Source organism: Triticum urartu, chromosome 3 (genome assembly GCF_003073215.2).
Source record: "Triticum urartu cultivar G1812 chromosome 3, Tu2.1, whole genome shotgun sequence".
NCBI lineage: Eukaryota > Viridiplantae > Streptophyta > Magnoliopsida > Poales > Poaceae > Triticum > Triticum urartu.
This window is the reverse complement of record NC_053024.1, coordinates 674,681,865-674,696,456: the sequence shown is the minus strand read 5'-3', so window position 1 is coordinate 674,696,456 and position 14,592 is coordinate 674,681,865. Positions and strand designations below refer to the sequence as shown.

The following is a 14,592-nucleotide window of genomic DNA, read 5'->3' as shown; positions in this document are numbered from 1 at the left end:
CATGGACTACAGTAATGTAAGAAAACATGAGTAGAATGAGGCAAACTGTAAAATGTGATTATAATAACTTACACAGAATCGTAGATCCATATAGTGTGTTGGGACGTCTCTAGCAAGCTGGACGTCGTGGCATGCTAGTATCCTCACAGCCATGTTAAAACAATCAGCATCCATGTACTCATCATTCTTTAATATGTTCTTTAATTGTCTCAAGTTCAAACTAATAGGATAAGGTTGAGAGCTTTTCACCCATTCGCTCCTGTGAAATGGGAATTCTGTCAATTATAATTATACATGAGTAATAATTTATTAGAAAAAAAGAATTGGAAAAATGTGTCTTACTCTAGCAAAGGGATATCATCAACCATGCTGATGAACAAGCAAAGTTCATCCATTAAGTCGTCGTTTGTTGGAGTGAGAAACGGCGAAAGGATAAATGATTGCGAGATGAGCTCAACTTGTGATGATGAGTTGGATGCTTTGGGTTTGTTAGGAGGTCTTTCGACGATCATACAATCGGTGGGATCCGTGTTGGTTTCATCATCATCAAGTCTCGGTTTCTTATATCATCATCATTGAATTCCGAGTCGACTAAAATGACAGCTAATTTTATTCTAAAATCTGTCATATGAACCTAAAGTGAAGTAGTAACAAGACTTAATTTTCAAATAATGATAAAATACGAAATAATTAGTATCATGATATGATGCAAATTATACCTGTTCGGGAGTGTCAGACAGACTATCTCCCGTGAAGTACTCCATGTAATTTAACATCCAGAGACCACAAGATGACCTGGATGATTACAAATTTTTGATATGATTAATAACAAAAATATTATATTAATACTAAAATATTAGTATTATAAAATGATGTTGACCGAACCACAAGTCATATCAGACACGCTCGATTAAAAAGGAATTGAACAACGTTTGCCGCTAATTTAAATCAAATGACCAAAAGGGCTATCAATAAAATAATTGAATTTGTCAACACATATTTTTTATTATAAATCAACTGAACAAAAAGGCTATCAATAAAAAAATGAATTTGTCAATGCATAATTTCTTTGAGAGGAACCCATATAATTATTCCTTCATCGAATGGGTTGTCGATCATAGATATTAAAAATAAAACAAAAGGGACACGGCCGATGATCCATTCGGCGACATAATTTGGCCACGCAAAAGAAACCAGAGGTTGCATTGCAAAAGGAAAGAGAGCAACCAGAGGAACACTAATGAGGAGCTTCGGGCGAAAAGAAAATTAAAAAAAAGAGCAGCTGGTGCAAAGTATCTCAGTCTCCCTGCACACTAATGTGGAGCAGTCGTTTTGTCACAACAGTATGTGTGCGTGGTGAGACGGTGAGAGACACTCACTTTGCTTTCTCCGCCGCACGCCGCCGGCCGCCTTGTGTGGAGCAGGGCGCACGCCGCCGGCTGCCTTCTCTCGAGCAGGGCGCATCCTCTCCCGCCACGACGTCTTCTGCCCCCCCTCCCCCTCCCCGCACCACCACCACCACCACCACGGCCTCACCCCGTCTCCTATCCCCACGACGGCCTCGCCTCGCCGGCTCTTATCCCCACCACGGCCTCGCCCCGCCGCCTCCTCTCACCACCGCGGACTTGTCTCGCCGCCAACCCCGTGGATCTTCCCTAGATCGACTCTGCCGCCGCCATCATACTGCCGCAGAGCAGATCGAGATGCGAGATGCTGGACACGATGCGGGAGCAGGCATCTTGAATTGGACCGAGATCCAGTGCGTCGACCTCACACAGTCTCTCCGGGAAGGAGTTCGCAGCTCGCGTAGGTGTTCGGTTGCTGAAGGTATGTTGTTCGATTAGATGTTGTTAACGCACCTACAATTATCAGTGGGGATTTAGTCAGGTGACATTTTTTAGGCAACCATGTTGTGATAAAGCTTCTTAATTTGTGGATTTGAATATTGGGTGGCTTAATTTTTCACTATCAGCTAGCTCTAATTGATGTTGAGTCTTTGCTTTTTGAGACGTTGTAGTGTCGCAACCAAGTTGGTATCTGCACTGTTTCTATCAGAAATACATGTGAGTCCATTCTTTGACATCTGAACTTTGCTGATGCTTATGCCATTGTATGCACAACAGGCACCTTCACCACATTGTCATTCATTTGTGAGATGTTTCTGTTTCTCTATGTTGGCATGGATGCATTGGATATAGAGATTTGGAAGATTGTTAGCGGAACACATATACAGGTATGCTATATATCTGCTTCTTTCCATATGTGTAGTAACATATTCGTTGTTCAAATGTATAATATGCAGCCTAATGAAATGTATCGCCTTGAGCACCATTATATAGGCCAGATCTAATGAGAGGTGCTGTGTGAATTGCATTGTCATACAATAAGGTAAAGAATTGCATTGGCATACCAAATCTGTTGATCAAATGTGCTTTAGGAATGCTATGCAGGGTAAAAATAAAAATAATAGCATACCAAATGTACCCTGTTAAGCATAAATGCTCTGAGTTATATTAGGAGGCATACCCATCATTCTGAAGACTGCTCTTAATATATTCTTCTCTTTTCCATGTTGTAACATCTAGATCAGTCCACTTATCGGATTTTAATTCCATGTGCTTGGATGCATATTTGAATAAATCCTCCAGTCCTTCTAGCTGGTGTACCAAAAAATGGAAAAAGTATAAGCATCACAAGTGAGAAATAAGAAAAAAAAAAGCTTATTAGAAAAGATGGGGCAGTAGGATGAAGTGCAGACCGTATCAGTGAGGTCCTTGCGGCTCATGTATGGGCCTAGCGAGTCGAGCACCTGGACACATTTTTTTCTGGCATTTATAACACATAGGTACCAGTGAACGTCCTCCATGTTTATTGGAAAGTATACCTGAAGAAAATGATTATTTTAGTTGTACTTGTACGTGGATGAATCGGTCATTGTAGCTGTAATTCATCCAATTATGTAGGACACAAAGACTAACCATATCATTTTCCAAATACGTTTTGGCTCTGTTTAGTACCCATGCTGGTGCAGCATCCATGTCATCTGAGGGCAGATAGCTACCGATCTTTATCATCTTTGAGATGCATGCATTCTCTAAGAACACACTTCCACCTGACCTTACTTGTAGATGCTCCGTAGCAGTCATGCAATTTATGTACGTATTTATGACCTACAATTAAAAGCATACATAGTATATTAGATGACACATACTGATAATCAAATAGCATCTTCTAGTCGTAATGCGATAATAATAATAATATACTCACTTCGTCGCCAACCCATTCTCCGGGAGTTAGAAGAGATAGTAAATGTCTTTTTTTCAAAAATGCGTCGCCGATGCTCACTAAATTTCTTTCTTTGCTTGGTTCAGACCGGATATTTTCTATAACAGACCAATCATCGCCACTGCAGGCATAATCTGTCACGATGGCAATGATAACATGTAATGATAATAACACAAAAACAATAATGTAGCAGTACAAGGACATTGAATGTTTTGTTCCGTGCCTTGTGGAGAAACAACATAGTCTTGTGCCTTCTTAGGCTTGTTATGCCGTCGTTTATGTTTATTTATATGCACGGGCATTGTTAGCTCGTCCTCTATAGTCTGAAGCCCTTCCGTGTCCCGTGTTTGTGCTAATTCCTCATCCTGAGCTGCCACCATTTGTTGACTTGTTTCGTTGTGGGTTAGTTTCTGAGAACAATATTGAATGAATTACCCGTGTGTAGGATATAATATAATTAGAATAATTTGGGAAGATATAGTTGGAAAAGGAAAGTCACATGTGTATGCTCAGAATCTTCATCCTCTCTGTTTGCTATGTTTTCTTCAAGAATAGGTGTATATTCTGGGCTATCCATGCAATTATTTTCCTCCACTTCATTATTGTTGAGTATCTCACTTGTTTCGTCATCGCTAGGTAGCTGAAACCCATGGTAGTATAATATTATAAGAGCGTGAATATATTTTTGTAATGATATTGTACTAAGATAATTACAAACTGATCTTTGGCGTTAGACATGTGGAAAGAAAACTTGCCTCTGTTGATTCGGGGATTGTATATCCATCCTTGGTTATCACAGCATCAAAAAGCATGTTTAGTGGACCCTCCCTAATGGACTCTTGTGTAGCCTTTGTGGAGTCGGGATCTGTATCCTCTTGTACGGTTATCACCTCTTCAACCTGCATATTCTTTGTATCCTCCATAGTAGATTCTTCTTGTATCACCTCTGCCGCCTCGGTGTTTGTATCCTCGTCTTTCTTTACATCTTCAATCTGCATATTATCTATATCCTCATCCTTTGCTACCTTATTGATGTTTTCCTGAAAACCCAAGCATGACATTTCTAGATAGAAAACCTTGTATAGGAAGAAGAGAGATATAATATGTCATTACCGTGTCGATGGCATCGGCAGTAGTACCGGATCTGGTTGGAGATTGACCCGCATGGGGCACCGATGACGATGGCGCCGACATGGACGATGACGGTGCTTCACCAAGGGCTAATGTGTGCGGCGCGGTGGAGAGACTTGTTGTGGCGGTTTGTTGGGATGCGGCTGAGAGATCGTGAGGGGGGTGGAGGAGGGGTCTAAAGTAATGGTATCAGGAAATATAAGGCAGAATCGTGAGAGAAAGGAAATAAGGCAGAATCGTGGGAGAAAGGAAACTACTATCGCGATAATTGGGGACTCCTGATTGCTATCATCCCCGGATTTATCTGACGCCCAGAATCTTATCTTGTGCTTTTTTTATACCCCAGTTTGCCAAAATTACTGGAGTTATTTCCGTAGTGCATTTTATCTGCATAAATATTGGGTGTGGCCCACCTTCCTTCTGTAACTACAGGCTGTGTAATAATTCAGAGAAGGCACACCCTTTAAATATTTGTCAAACTTAATTTTTTGTTTTTGAAATTAAGGCAACTGCGGGGACTACCAACAGGCGGCGTACCTGCTACGTGTTGGTGATGAGCAAGCTAGCCAAGGGGCAGCATAGTGAATCGATGAAGAAGCTGGAATCCTAATAGGAGGAATATTTTCAACTAGTTTGTCGCATGTTGGAGGAGGTATTCTCGCCCACTGTGGTTATCCAGCATTTTAGCCTGTTACATGCCTTATCTTCTTTTCTGAATTCTATATAGTATATTCTTTCGATTTTTTTCTGTAAAAACAAAGCATGTGAGCTCATCTGCTATAGATTCGGGAACAACATATGTGCAACATAGTAGTAATAACGCCTTTTAACTTCAATATATTCCATGAATGTCATAGATTCTTCCAGTTTTCATTACAAATATATCAGAGAGCATAGCACTTAGGCGTTCAAGAACATCTTTAATAGAACAGAATTCTGGCTGCTAAATTTAGATAGTACAGAATATACAACACAAAGTGTTCCTTATTATGGATGATCTGACACCATGACGTGGCATCATTCCACCATCTTCTTCTATTTGAAATAGGTTTACAAGTTGGCACATTTGGAGACCAATATAACCACATTAAAGCCTCAATTCTCCTGAACACGAAATATTTGTCAACCCTGAATCAGCAGAAATTATGAAGTGATTCGTGCATGGCAGGACTTACGGCTACTAAAATGATAAACTTCTAAGGAGCTTCTTTCATAAGTTGGTTTTCAACACAAACATAGTAGGGGAAAAGAAATATTGGAATAATGCACTTGCCTCATCTCTCCAAAACATCTTTGTAGACAATGTTCTTGGTGCTTTTCCCGGATTTATCGACATCCTTGTTTGGCTTGGCCAAAATCCATGTTGTCTCTCTCGACACTCCTCTTGACAATGCAACATATAGCTGACCATGTGAGAATACTGGCTCGGGAAGGTAAATGCCAACATTTGGGATGGTCTGACCCTGTGCCTTGTTAATTGTCATCGCAAAACTCAGACGGATGGGGAACTGTTTTCTCTTAAGTTTGAAAGGAAGTGAGATGTCCTCCGAGGGCGACATAGGGATCCTAGGTATAAACACGCTCTTTCCAGCATGCTGACCACCAACAATCTCTGCATCGATTGCATTATCCTGAAAGGCTCTGATCATAAGCCGTGTTCCATTGCATAGACCATTATGAGGGTCGAGGTTCCGTAGCAGAATGACCGGGCAGTTGACCTTTAATTTCAAAACATGTGGGGGCAAGCCATTTGGTGTGATCGAGTTCAAAAAATCAATTGTGTAATTATTCTGTAGGTCATCCTCGATTGAGTCAAAACTATGGTATAACTTTTCTTCACCTGGAAACCTGGAGATCATCTTGTCATTCAGGTCATCGACATGATCGTTCTTGGTCGATAGAATAGCACGTGCACTCATGTACTCTCTAGATGTAGCATTGGCATGCAACGATGGGAAGACATCTTCGATGAGCATGTTAATAGCTTTTTCATCCTCGGTATAGCCAATGACAATGTCGTCAGGGAGACGGACATAGTCGTCGCGTTCCATTGCCTATCCTTAGGAGGTATTCCGAGAACCAAGGATCAGCCTGTGCCCGCATATTGCGTGTGAGACGTATCTTGCGGGTCTTCTCCCAAAGATAGGATCTCAGAAGTGTAGCATCCGTGATCTGCGCTCTTGTCACACGTGTCACAGCGGGTAGGACCTGCCTGAAATCACCACCAAAGACGACAACCTTTCCTCCAAACGGCAAAGAACATTCCATTATATCCTGTAGTGATCTATCAAGCGTCTCAACTGCTTGACGTTTTGTCATAGCGACTTCGTCCCAAATTATCAAGGACGCCTATCTAAGCAACTCCGCTGTACCACTTTGTTTTGTGAAACTTGTTGGGGAACGCAGTAATTTCAAAAAATTTCCTACGCACACGCAAGATCATGGTGATGCATAGCAACGAGAGGGGAGAGTGTTGTCTACGTACCCACGCAGACCGACTGCGGAAGCGTTGACACAACGTAGAGGAAGTAGTCGTACGTCTTCCCGATCCGACCGATCCAAGCACCGTTACTCTAGCACCTCCGAGTTCTTAGCACACGTACAGCTCGATGACGATCCCCGGGCTCCGATCCAGCAAAGCGTCGGGGAAGAGTTTCGTCAGCACGACGGCGTGGTGACGATCTTGATGTTCTACTGTCGCAGGGCTTCGCCTAAGCACCGCTACAATATGATCGAGGTGGAATATGGTGGCAAGGGGCACCGCACACGGCTAAGGAACGATCACGTGGATCAACTTGTGTGTCTAGAGGTGCCCCCTTGCCCCGTATATAAAGGAGCAAGGGGAGGAGGCGGCCGGCCAGGGTGTGGCGCGCCAAGGGGAGTCCTACTCCTACCGGGAGTAGGACTCCTAGTTGGACTAGGAGAGAGAGGGGGGAAATAGGAGGAAGAGAGGAAGGAAAGGGGGGGGGGGGCGCCGCCCCCCTTCCCTTGTCCTATTCGGACTAGGAAGGGGAGGGGCGTGCGGCCACCTCTTGCCTCCTCTCCTCTTCTCCCTTAAGGCACATGTAGGCCCAATGACCCCCCCCGGGGGGGGGGGGTTCCGGTAATCCCCCGGTACTCCGGTAAAATGCCGATTTCACCCGGAACAATTCCGATGTCCAAATATAGGCTTCCAATATATCAATCTTTATGTCTCGACCATTTCGAGACTCCTCGTCATGTCCGTGATCACATCCGGGACTCCGAACTAACTTCGGTACATCAAAATGCATAAACTCATAATAACTGTCATCGTAACGTTAAGCGTGCGGACCCTACGGTTCGAGAACAATGCAGACATGACTGAGACACATCTCCGGTCAATAACCAATAGCGGGACCTGGATGCCCATATTGGCTCCTACATATTCTACGAAGATCTTTATCGGTCAGACCGCATAACAACATACGTTGTTCCCTTTGTCATCGGTATGTTACTTGCCCGAGATTCGATCGTCGGTATCCAATACCTAGTTCAATCTCGTTACTGGCAAGTCTCTTTACTCGTTCTGTAATACATCATCCCGCAACTAACTCATTAGTTGCAATGCTTGCAAGGCTTATGTGATGTGTATTACCGAGAGGGCCCAGAGATACCTCTCCGACAATCGGAGTGACAAATCCTATTCTCGAAATACGCCAACCCAACATCTACCATTGGAGACACCTGTAGAGCTCCTTTATAATCACCCAGTTACGTTGTGACGTTTGGTAGCACACAAAGTGTTCCTCCGGCAAACGGGAGTTGCATAATCTCATAGTTATAGGAACATGTATAAGTCATGAAGAAAGCAATAGCAACATACTAAACGATCGGGTGCTAAGCTAATGGAATGGGTCATGTCAATCAGATCATTCAACTAATGATGTGACCTCGTTAATCAAATAACAACACTTTTTTCATGGTTAGGAAACATAACCATCTTTGATTAACGAGCTAGTCAAGTAGAGGCATACTAGTGACACTTAGTTTGTCTATGTATTCACACATGTATTATGTTTTCGGTTAATACAATTCTAGTATGAATAATAAACATTTATCATGATATAAGGAAATAAATAATAACTTTATTATTGCCTCTAGGGCATATTTCCTTCAAAACTGCACATACTATTGTCAGTGAGCTTGATTGGTATTTTGAACCGAGAGTGTGATGTCCGTCCTCCAGGCATTATCGATGCTGCAATACCAGATGTAGCAGTTGCAATCGCCATTTGGCCCATGGAACGCACCTTAGCAAGCAATGCCTTGTACAGGTACGTCTTCCCAGTGCCTCCTGGACCATCAACAAAGAATATCTGGCTTTTTTGTTCATCACATGATCCATTATGTCATTGAAACCAGCCAACTGCTCATTGTTCAAACTGCTAAATAGATCTAGATGTTCTATGTCCGCGGTGATTTGCCTCTCTTCTGTTACCTCTCTGTACTCACCGTCATAAGAACCATCGGTCTCTACCAGATCCGGAAGTCCATAGTTTTTAATATCCTTTCCCATGGAATGCAACATATCCCTAATATCTCTAAGGACCATCTGCTCAAGTATTGACTCATTTGATTCATTAAGACGGTAATCCTCACACATTGATGGTAGATGTTTCTCCCACAATTGTCGGATTTCTGTTGCCTCGCAAAAAACCAATATAGCCGCAAACAACCGTCTTAGGGCACAAGGCATCTGAAATGTGGCCGCCTCTGTCATGCAATCATCAAGAGTCTTGTCGTGCTCAATGAGGCCTAAGTGTTCACATGCCTCTCTAAAGGAAGTGCACATGTTGCCATTTACTGTTTTTAAATCATCAAATGAAGTGGCACCTCGGACATGACTTAGCAGCACACGCAAGTAGTACCTCTCTCCTTCAGCAGGGTGTGCGTAGACAGGTCTTCCAATCTGCGATCTGTTATTTCTTCTCTTCTGCCACTTCTTTTTTCCAGCCATCCATCTATAATGCTCTGGAAACTCTCTGTACAACAATTTCCGTGCTTGCGGAATCTTCCGGTTCATCTCAAAGTACTCGGTAAGCATGGACCTAGATGAAGATGGTCGAGCGACAACATCTTCTAGATTTTCACCAGATTTAAGTGCAATTGTATGCATATTTGGCAAATGAAGTTGGAGCTGCAGCACTGATGGACTGACACCAAACATTTTAAAACCAAAAATCCTGTAAATAGCCTCTCGAGGAGATACATAGCGTGCATCCCTATATTGTCGGATTTCATTGATGATTCCACCATCATTGATTATGTCCTGCTCAAAAGCAAATGACGTCCGATCATGGCCTTTATAGATGTACTTGAACAAATACTTCACTGCCTTGATGCTCGAGCATGCTTCAACATTAATGTGGCAGTTGTATCGCATAAGCAGACAAGGGTTGTAAGGGACCACCCATCTATTGTCCAAATTGGCTCCTCTGATCCTAACTCCATGCCCATCGTCCCTCCTCCGATAGATGGGATAAGAGTCTCTCCCTTGTTGTGTGGCATCACAAAAATCTCGCGGATAATGGAACCTACATTGTCCATCAATCATGCACGGACAACTTTTTTTCAACTCACCACAGGGTCCGTGTAGAATGTGTTTGACGACCAGCTCATGCAGAACTGGGTGTTTCTCTTTGTCAGGTATCTCTGCGGATATCACCCGATCATAGTCATCCGGGGTTGCCAACTTGCTATTTGCTTTCATGATTAAAAGTATATGCTCATGAGGGAGGCCTCGTTTCTGAAACTCTGTGACATGTACATGAGCTGCGACTTGTCCGAAATGCTTACCCTTAATTAGCAAGTCCATATCTCGCTGTTTAGCCCTGTATACCCTTGCCACCAGGTCTGGACGGTCTTGTGGCAGTTGTCCAGGCATCAGATTAAGTGTTATCTCCTCCCAGTAGGGATTGCAAGTCATCGTGATAAAATAATCCGGTTTACCCCACCGTTGGACTATTGCCATTGCATTGAGGAACCTTCGCTGCATGTCGCGATCACCACCAGGAAACGTGCATGGAAGCACGATTCTCTTACCAATCCGATCACCACGTGACTCGCCGGCAACGATGGTGTCAACAAGACCCTGTAACAGTATACTTGGTCATGGAAAAGGCATGTTTTTCAAAATGTTGATGTAGTAGGATGTATTAGTATAAACGCAAGCACGATACCTGGTAGAGGTCAGCTCGTATAACCTTTTGATTCTCTGGCTTTGAGTACCAGTCCAGCCTCATAGTCTCAATCTTGATATACATGTCAACAGCCCACTGTTGGAAAAGGCGTCCACCGAACAAGACGATGTTAAAAAGCTTCTTCCTGACCTGTAGCTTGAAGCAGTAGTACTCCCTCGCACTAACAAATTTCCTGGATTGTGTTGCATTCACCTCATTGTCACCAAAATCCTCATCTTGGTTATCCTCATTATCATCTACAATATCGAATATAAATACAAGTATAATGGCTGGAATCATAATGATTGACAACATAAGATTTGTTTATTAAGAATAAGTGGTACACTATAATGACCGGCACCTGCATGTAAATCATTGGCATGGTCTTCATCTGGCACAAAATTCCCAACTTGTTCCCTTTCATTAATCAAATTATGTTCTGTTTTGTTGGGGGAGCAAGACATAAGTTTTTATTCACCAACACAGTAAGTAGATAATGCCATAACAATTTAATAATGAACATCATACCTGCATGTAAATCAGTGACTCGGTCTTCATCTGGCCCAAAGTTGCCAACTTGTTCCCTTCCACCCATCAAGTTTTCATCTGCTCGATAGGTGGATGAAGACAAATGTTATTATATTTATAAAGATAGTATGTAGATAACACAACAATAATGAATAGAATACCTGTATGTAATTCAGAGGCCCGGTTTTCTTGCGGATCTGAATAATGCGCCGGATATTGGTTTGTGTCATTGTGTTCCTGAACATACGGCATCCAGCGATTCCAACCTATCTCCCCACGTGGGAAAAACAGTGGATATGACAATGGATCATAGCACCCATAGTATGCTCTAATGTACAGGGCCCGGTCGCCTTTTTTGCCATGCACAACAACACTCCTGTCAAAACAATTTTGTGGGTCGCTCCCTTCAACCCATATAGCTGCCACCTGAGAAGTCGTTGGGGCATTATACCTACGTTGATCCAACTTGATATCTATGTTTAGTGAGATCTTGTACTCATCTAGATTTGGAACGGACCCAAGGCTCTTGAAAGCCCGTGCATAAGGGTTCGGCTCTAGTATTAGCAGAGTTTTACGTATGAGTTCTATATTCAGATCTGGAGACCTCTTAGCCCTGTGCACCAAGTTATGATCTGTATCATAAATATAGAGCTGCAAATGCCTAGGACCATTATCAGCCGGCACCAGATCATCAAGAGCGTGGTACAACCCCCCACATGCACGAAAGGTATATACGCCGGTTCCTGCCGCAGTGCTTACTCGACGATCAAGGGTGACTCCAAGACTTGTGAATGAGAAGTGAGAGTTCGAATACCGTATGTTGTCTCGAAAATATTTAGCATCGTCATCACCTTGACTTGTGAACAGCCGTTTCAACTCATCCGGAACCTCAGGTGTAAACAAACCTACTTTCCCCTTTCTGCAACAAAATGCAGGTCCCTCATACTGAAACCGCAATGCTCCACAGTGGAGGCAGTCCCTAACTTTTCTAAGGACGTGGTGATTTTTGGATAGGTTCATGTACACCATAGCATGAGGATCATTTGTGTGTGTTCCATCAGTGTGACGTTGTTCAACTCGGTAGGATTCAAACTCAATATCTGGAACAAAATTTGAATATTCAGGCACCATTTGTTACAGAAATGACAATATTATATTATATGGTAACTCATCATAGCAATAATGTACCTTGGTGGGCGAACATCCTAGCTTCTTCATCAGGCTCAAGGTATTCAGCTTGTAGAAGGTTTCCGTCTCCACAACATTCTGTAGTAGGCAAATATTAGTTTGTAGAAGATATCGTATATTAAAGACAGAACCATGTATGCATTAATGCGAACCATCAATATTGTTTGTGTTGCCATCCGGCTCCAGTATTCCATATGCATCATTGCCGTGGCCGTTGCCTGACAGAATATTCAGCTTGTAAAATGGGAAAGACTGAGCGATGAATGAAAGGAATGAACCAAGTAGTAGTCAATTAAAGCACCATTATAAGTGTCGATGGGATTGTGTCCACATGACGGCGCAGTAAGTATGTTGTCTGGGCTCATCCTCCTTCGAGAGTTTTGTATCCGATACGTATCATTTGTGTGTAGCCAATCACAATCTTCATCAGCTACAGAAACATTGAGTGGCTGTCAGTTAGGAAATCAAAGTTTGGATAAAAAGTGTTTTATGTACTGTGCATCACCTGTTTCGTATTGATTTTGTTCTCCAGCTGTAAGGACTATTGTTGACGATTTGGCTCGCCTCCGCTTGTCACGTAGGCTTTGCAATATTCCTTGCTTATGTTGCTCATACCTGGCATTTTCCCTCTGCCTCTTGAGTGCTTGTTTTGCTTCTGTATATCAAGTGATAATTAGGTACAAGACAAATTGAACAACCGTTGTTTTTTACTCGGTATGATAGTTAATATGAGCCACAATTGACTACCATATGAATTGCTTCCTCTGTAGGCTTGAAGTGGCGGTCGTAACACAGTCAGTTGGGAGGACCCAACGCCAGAGTCAAAATTGTTGACATTTTCTTTGTTAGAAACGGCTGTATCTGGTGTTCTTAATGAAGCTGGACCATGAAGTGGAGTTAGATCACTCATTATCACATCAACAGGTATGCCTGCATCATAATGGTATGTACAATATCAGTTGTTGACACACAAACGCCGGTGGGTGACACACAAATATCAGTTGTAGGACAACACATGACCTTCAGCGGCTGTTGTGTGTTGTTGGTGGGTGACAGCAGACTGCACACTTGGCCTCTCCACAGTGTCTAAATCTGTCAGAAATAACACTTAATCAACATGATTTTACTTGTCATTCACGACATGCATGATAAAGGACAGGTAAAATGGAGTAACCAGGTGACATGGCCCCGGATGGCTTTGATGGAGTGTTGGTTCCAGTTACAATAGCGGTGGTAGCCTTCTTATGATCCCTTGCCTCCTGTCGTTTTTTTAATATTGCATCCCTATTTAGTGCATACCTCTCCCTTTCCCTTTGTCTCTTCCGCTCTTTTGGATCTGTTGGCTGACCTGCGGGGCAATGACATATGCTAGATTTACAAGATATAAGTAGGCAAGAGTAGGTGATAACTGTATATTTACCTGAATTGCTATTGTTTGTCACATCCTGAAAGGGAGTACGTACTCCACTACGCTGAGAAGATGCCATATTGTCTTCTCAATGATTTTTTTTGTGAATTTCAACCCTTCGGCAACTCAGTTTGACATGCTGATCATGATTGTACTTTAAGTATGACATTTCAGAGTACAAATTATAGAATGTCAGATTAAAAGAGCAATTACATCTATCTTTTGCCTCATCTTCCACCTTGCAAATTAATCTGATCTAACCTGTGCACTGGCAGGGGTGATGACACCGGAGGTAGGGCAGCACGCCGGCTGGAGGCCGTCCACCGGGTGGAGGACGTCGCGGGCGCCTGGGGCGAGGGCGGCATCGCGAAGATGCCGGGGTGAGGAGAGGCAGCAAGTTGGGTGGAGGATGTCCAGCGGGTCGAGGACGTCGCGGAGACCAGGGGCGAGGACGGCGGGGCGGCTGGCCGAGCGAGGCGGGGCTGATGGCCGAGGGAAAATAATGTTTGGTCTTTTAATAGTAAGTATAGATATAGATATAGATATAGATATAGAATAGAAGAATAGAAGTATAGAAGCCCCGGTTCCCTCCTTCGGCCATGGGTTGTCAAAAAACTCGGAAATTGTATCCAGAGTCCAAGACACGTTCCATCTTCGTTTTCTTTCTCCTCTTTCCCCACTAGACAAATTGTGAAAACTTTCATAGAAATTTTAATGGATGCTTATCAAGCTAGTATATGCAAACTTACCCGTTTTGATGTTGAAATATGTCTTCCATGTACCATCAATAAAAGAAATCGCCACACATGACCACACCCAAAACACTATGAAGAGACGGACAATGGTCAATCT

The 14,592-nt window shown here is 43.0% G+C and overlaps 1 protein-coding gene across 9 annotated transcripts; it reads left to right on the top strand.

Annotated features, from left to right (window-relative positions):
• The first annotated feature begins 1,308 nt into the window (after positions 1–1,308).
• LOC125545865 lies at positions 1,309–14,490 on the top strand. 9 transcript variants are annotated; one of them, XR_007300318.1, is made up of 6 exons: positions 1,309–1,827; positions 2,124–2,233; positions 4,922–5,068; positions 8,539–8,711; positions 13,103–13,256; positions 14,016–14,490. XR_007300318.1 is itself a non-coding variant. In XM_048709915.1 (5 exons), exons 1-3 carry the CDS (start codon positions 1,317–1,319, stop codon positions 5,024–5,026), a joined length of 726 nt encoding a protein of 241 aa, XP_048565872.1. In that variant the 5' UTR covers position 1,316; the 3' UTR covers positions 5,027–5,068; positions 13,103–13,256; positions 14,016–14,490. The 9 variants fall into 9 exon arrangements, 5 of the variants coding, with proteins under 5 accessions (XP_048565875.1, XP_048565876.1, XP_048565872.1 ...); XR_007300316.1 differs by lacking the exon at positions 8,539–8,711 and adding an exon at positions 13,334–13,565 and having other exon boundaries at positions 1,310–1,827; XR_007300317.1 differs by lacking the exon at positions 14,016–14,490 and adding an exon at positions 13,334–14,009 and having other exon boundaries at positions 1,310–1,827; positions 8,624–8,711.
• The last annotated feature ends 102 nt before the right edge of the window (positions 14,491–14,592 follow it).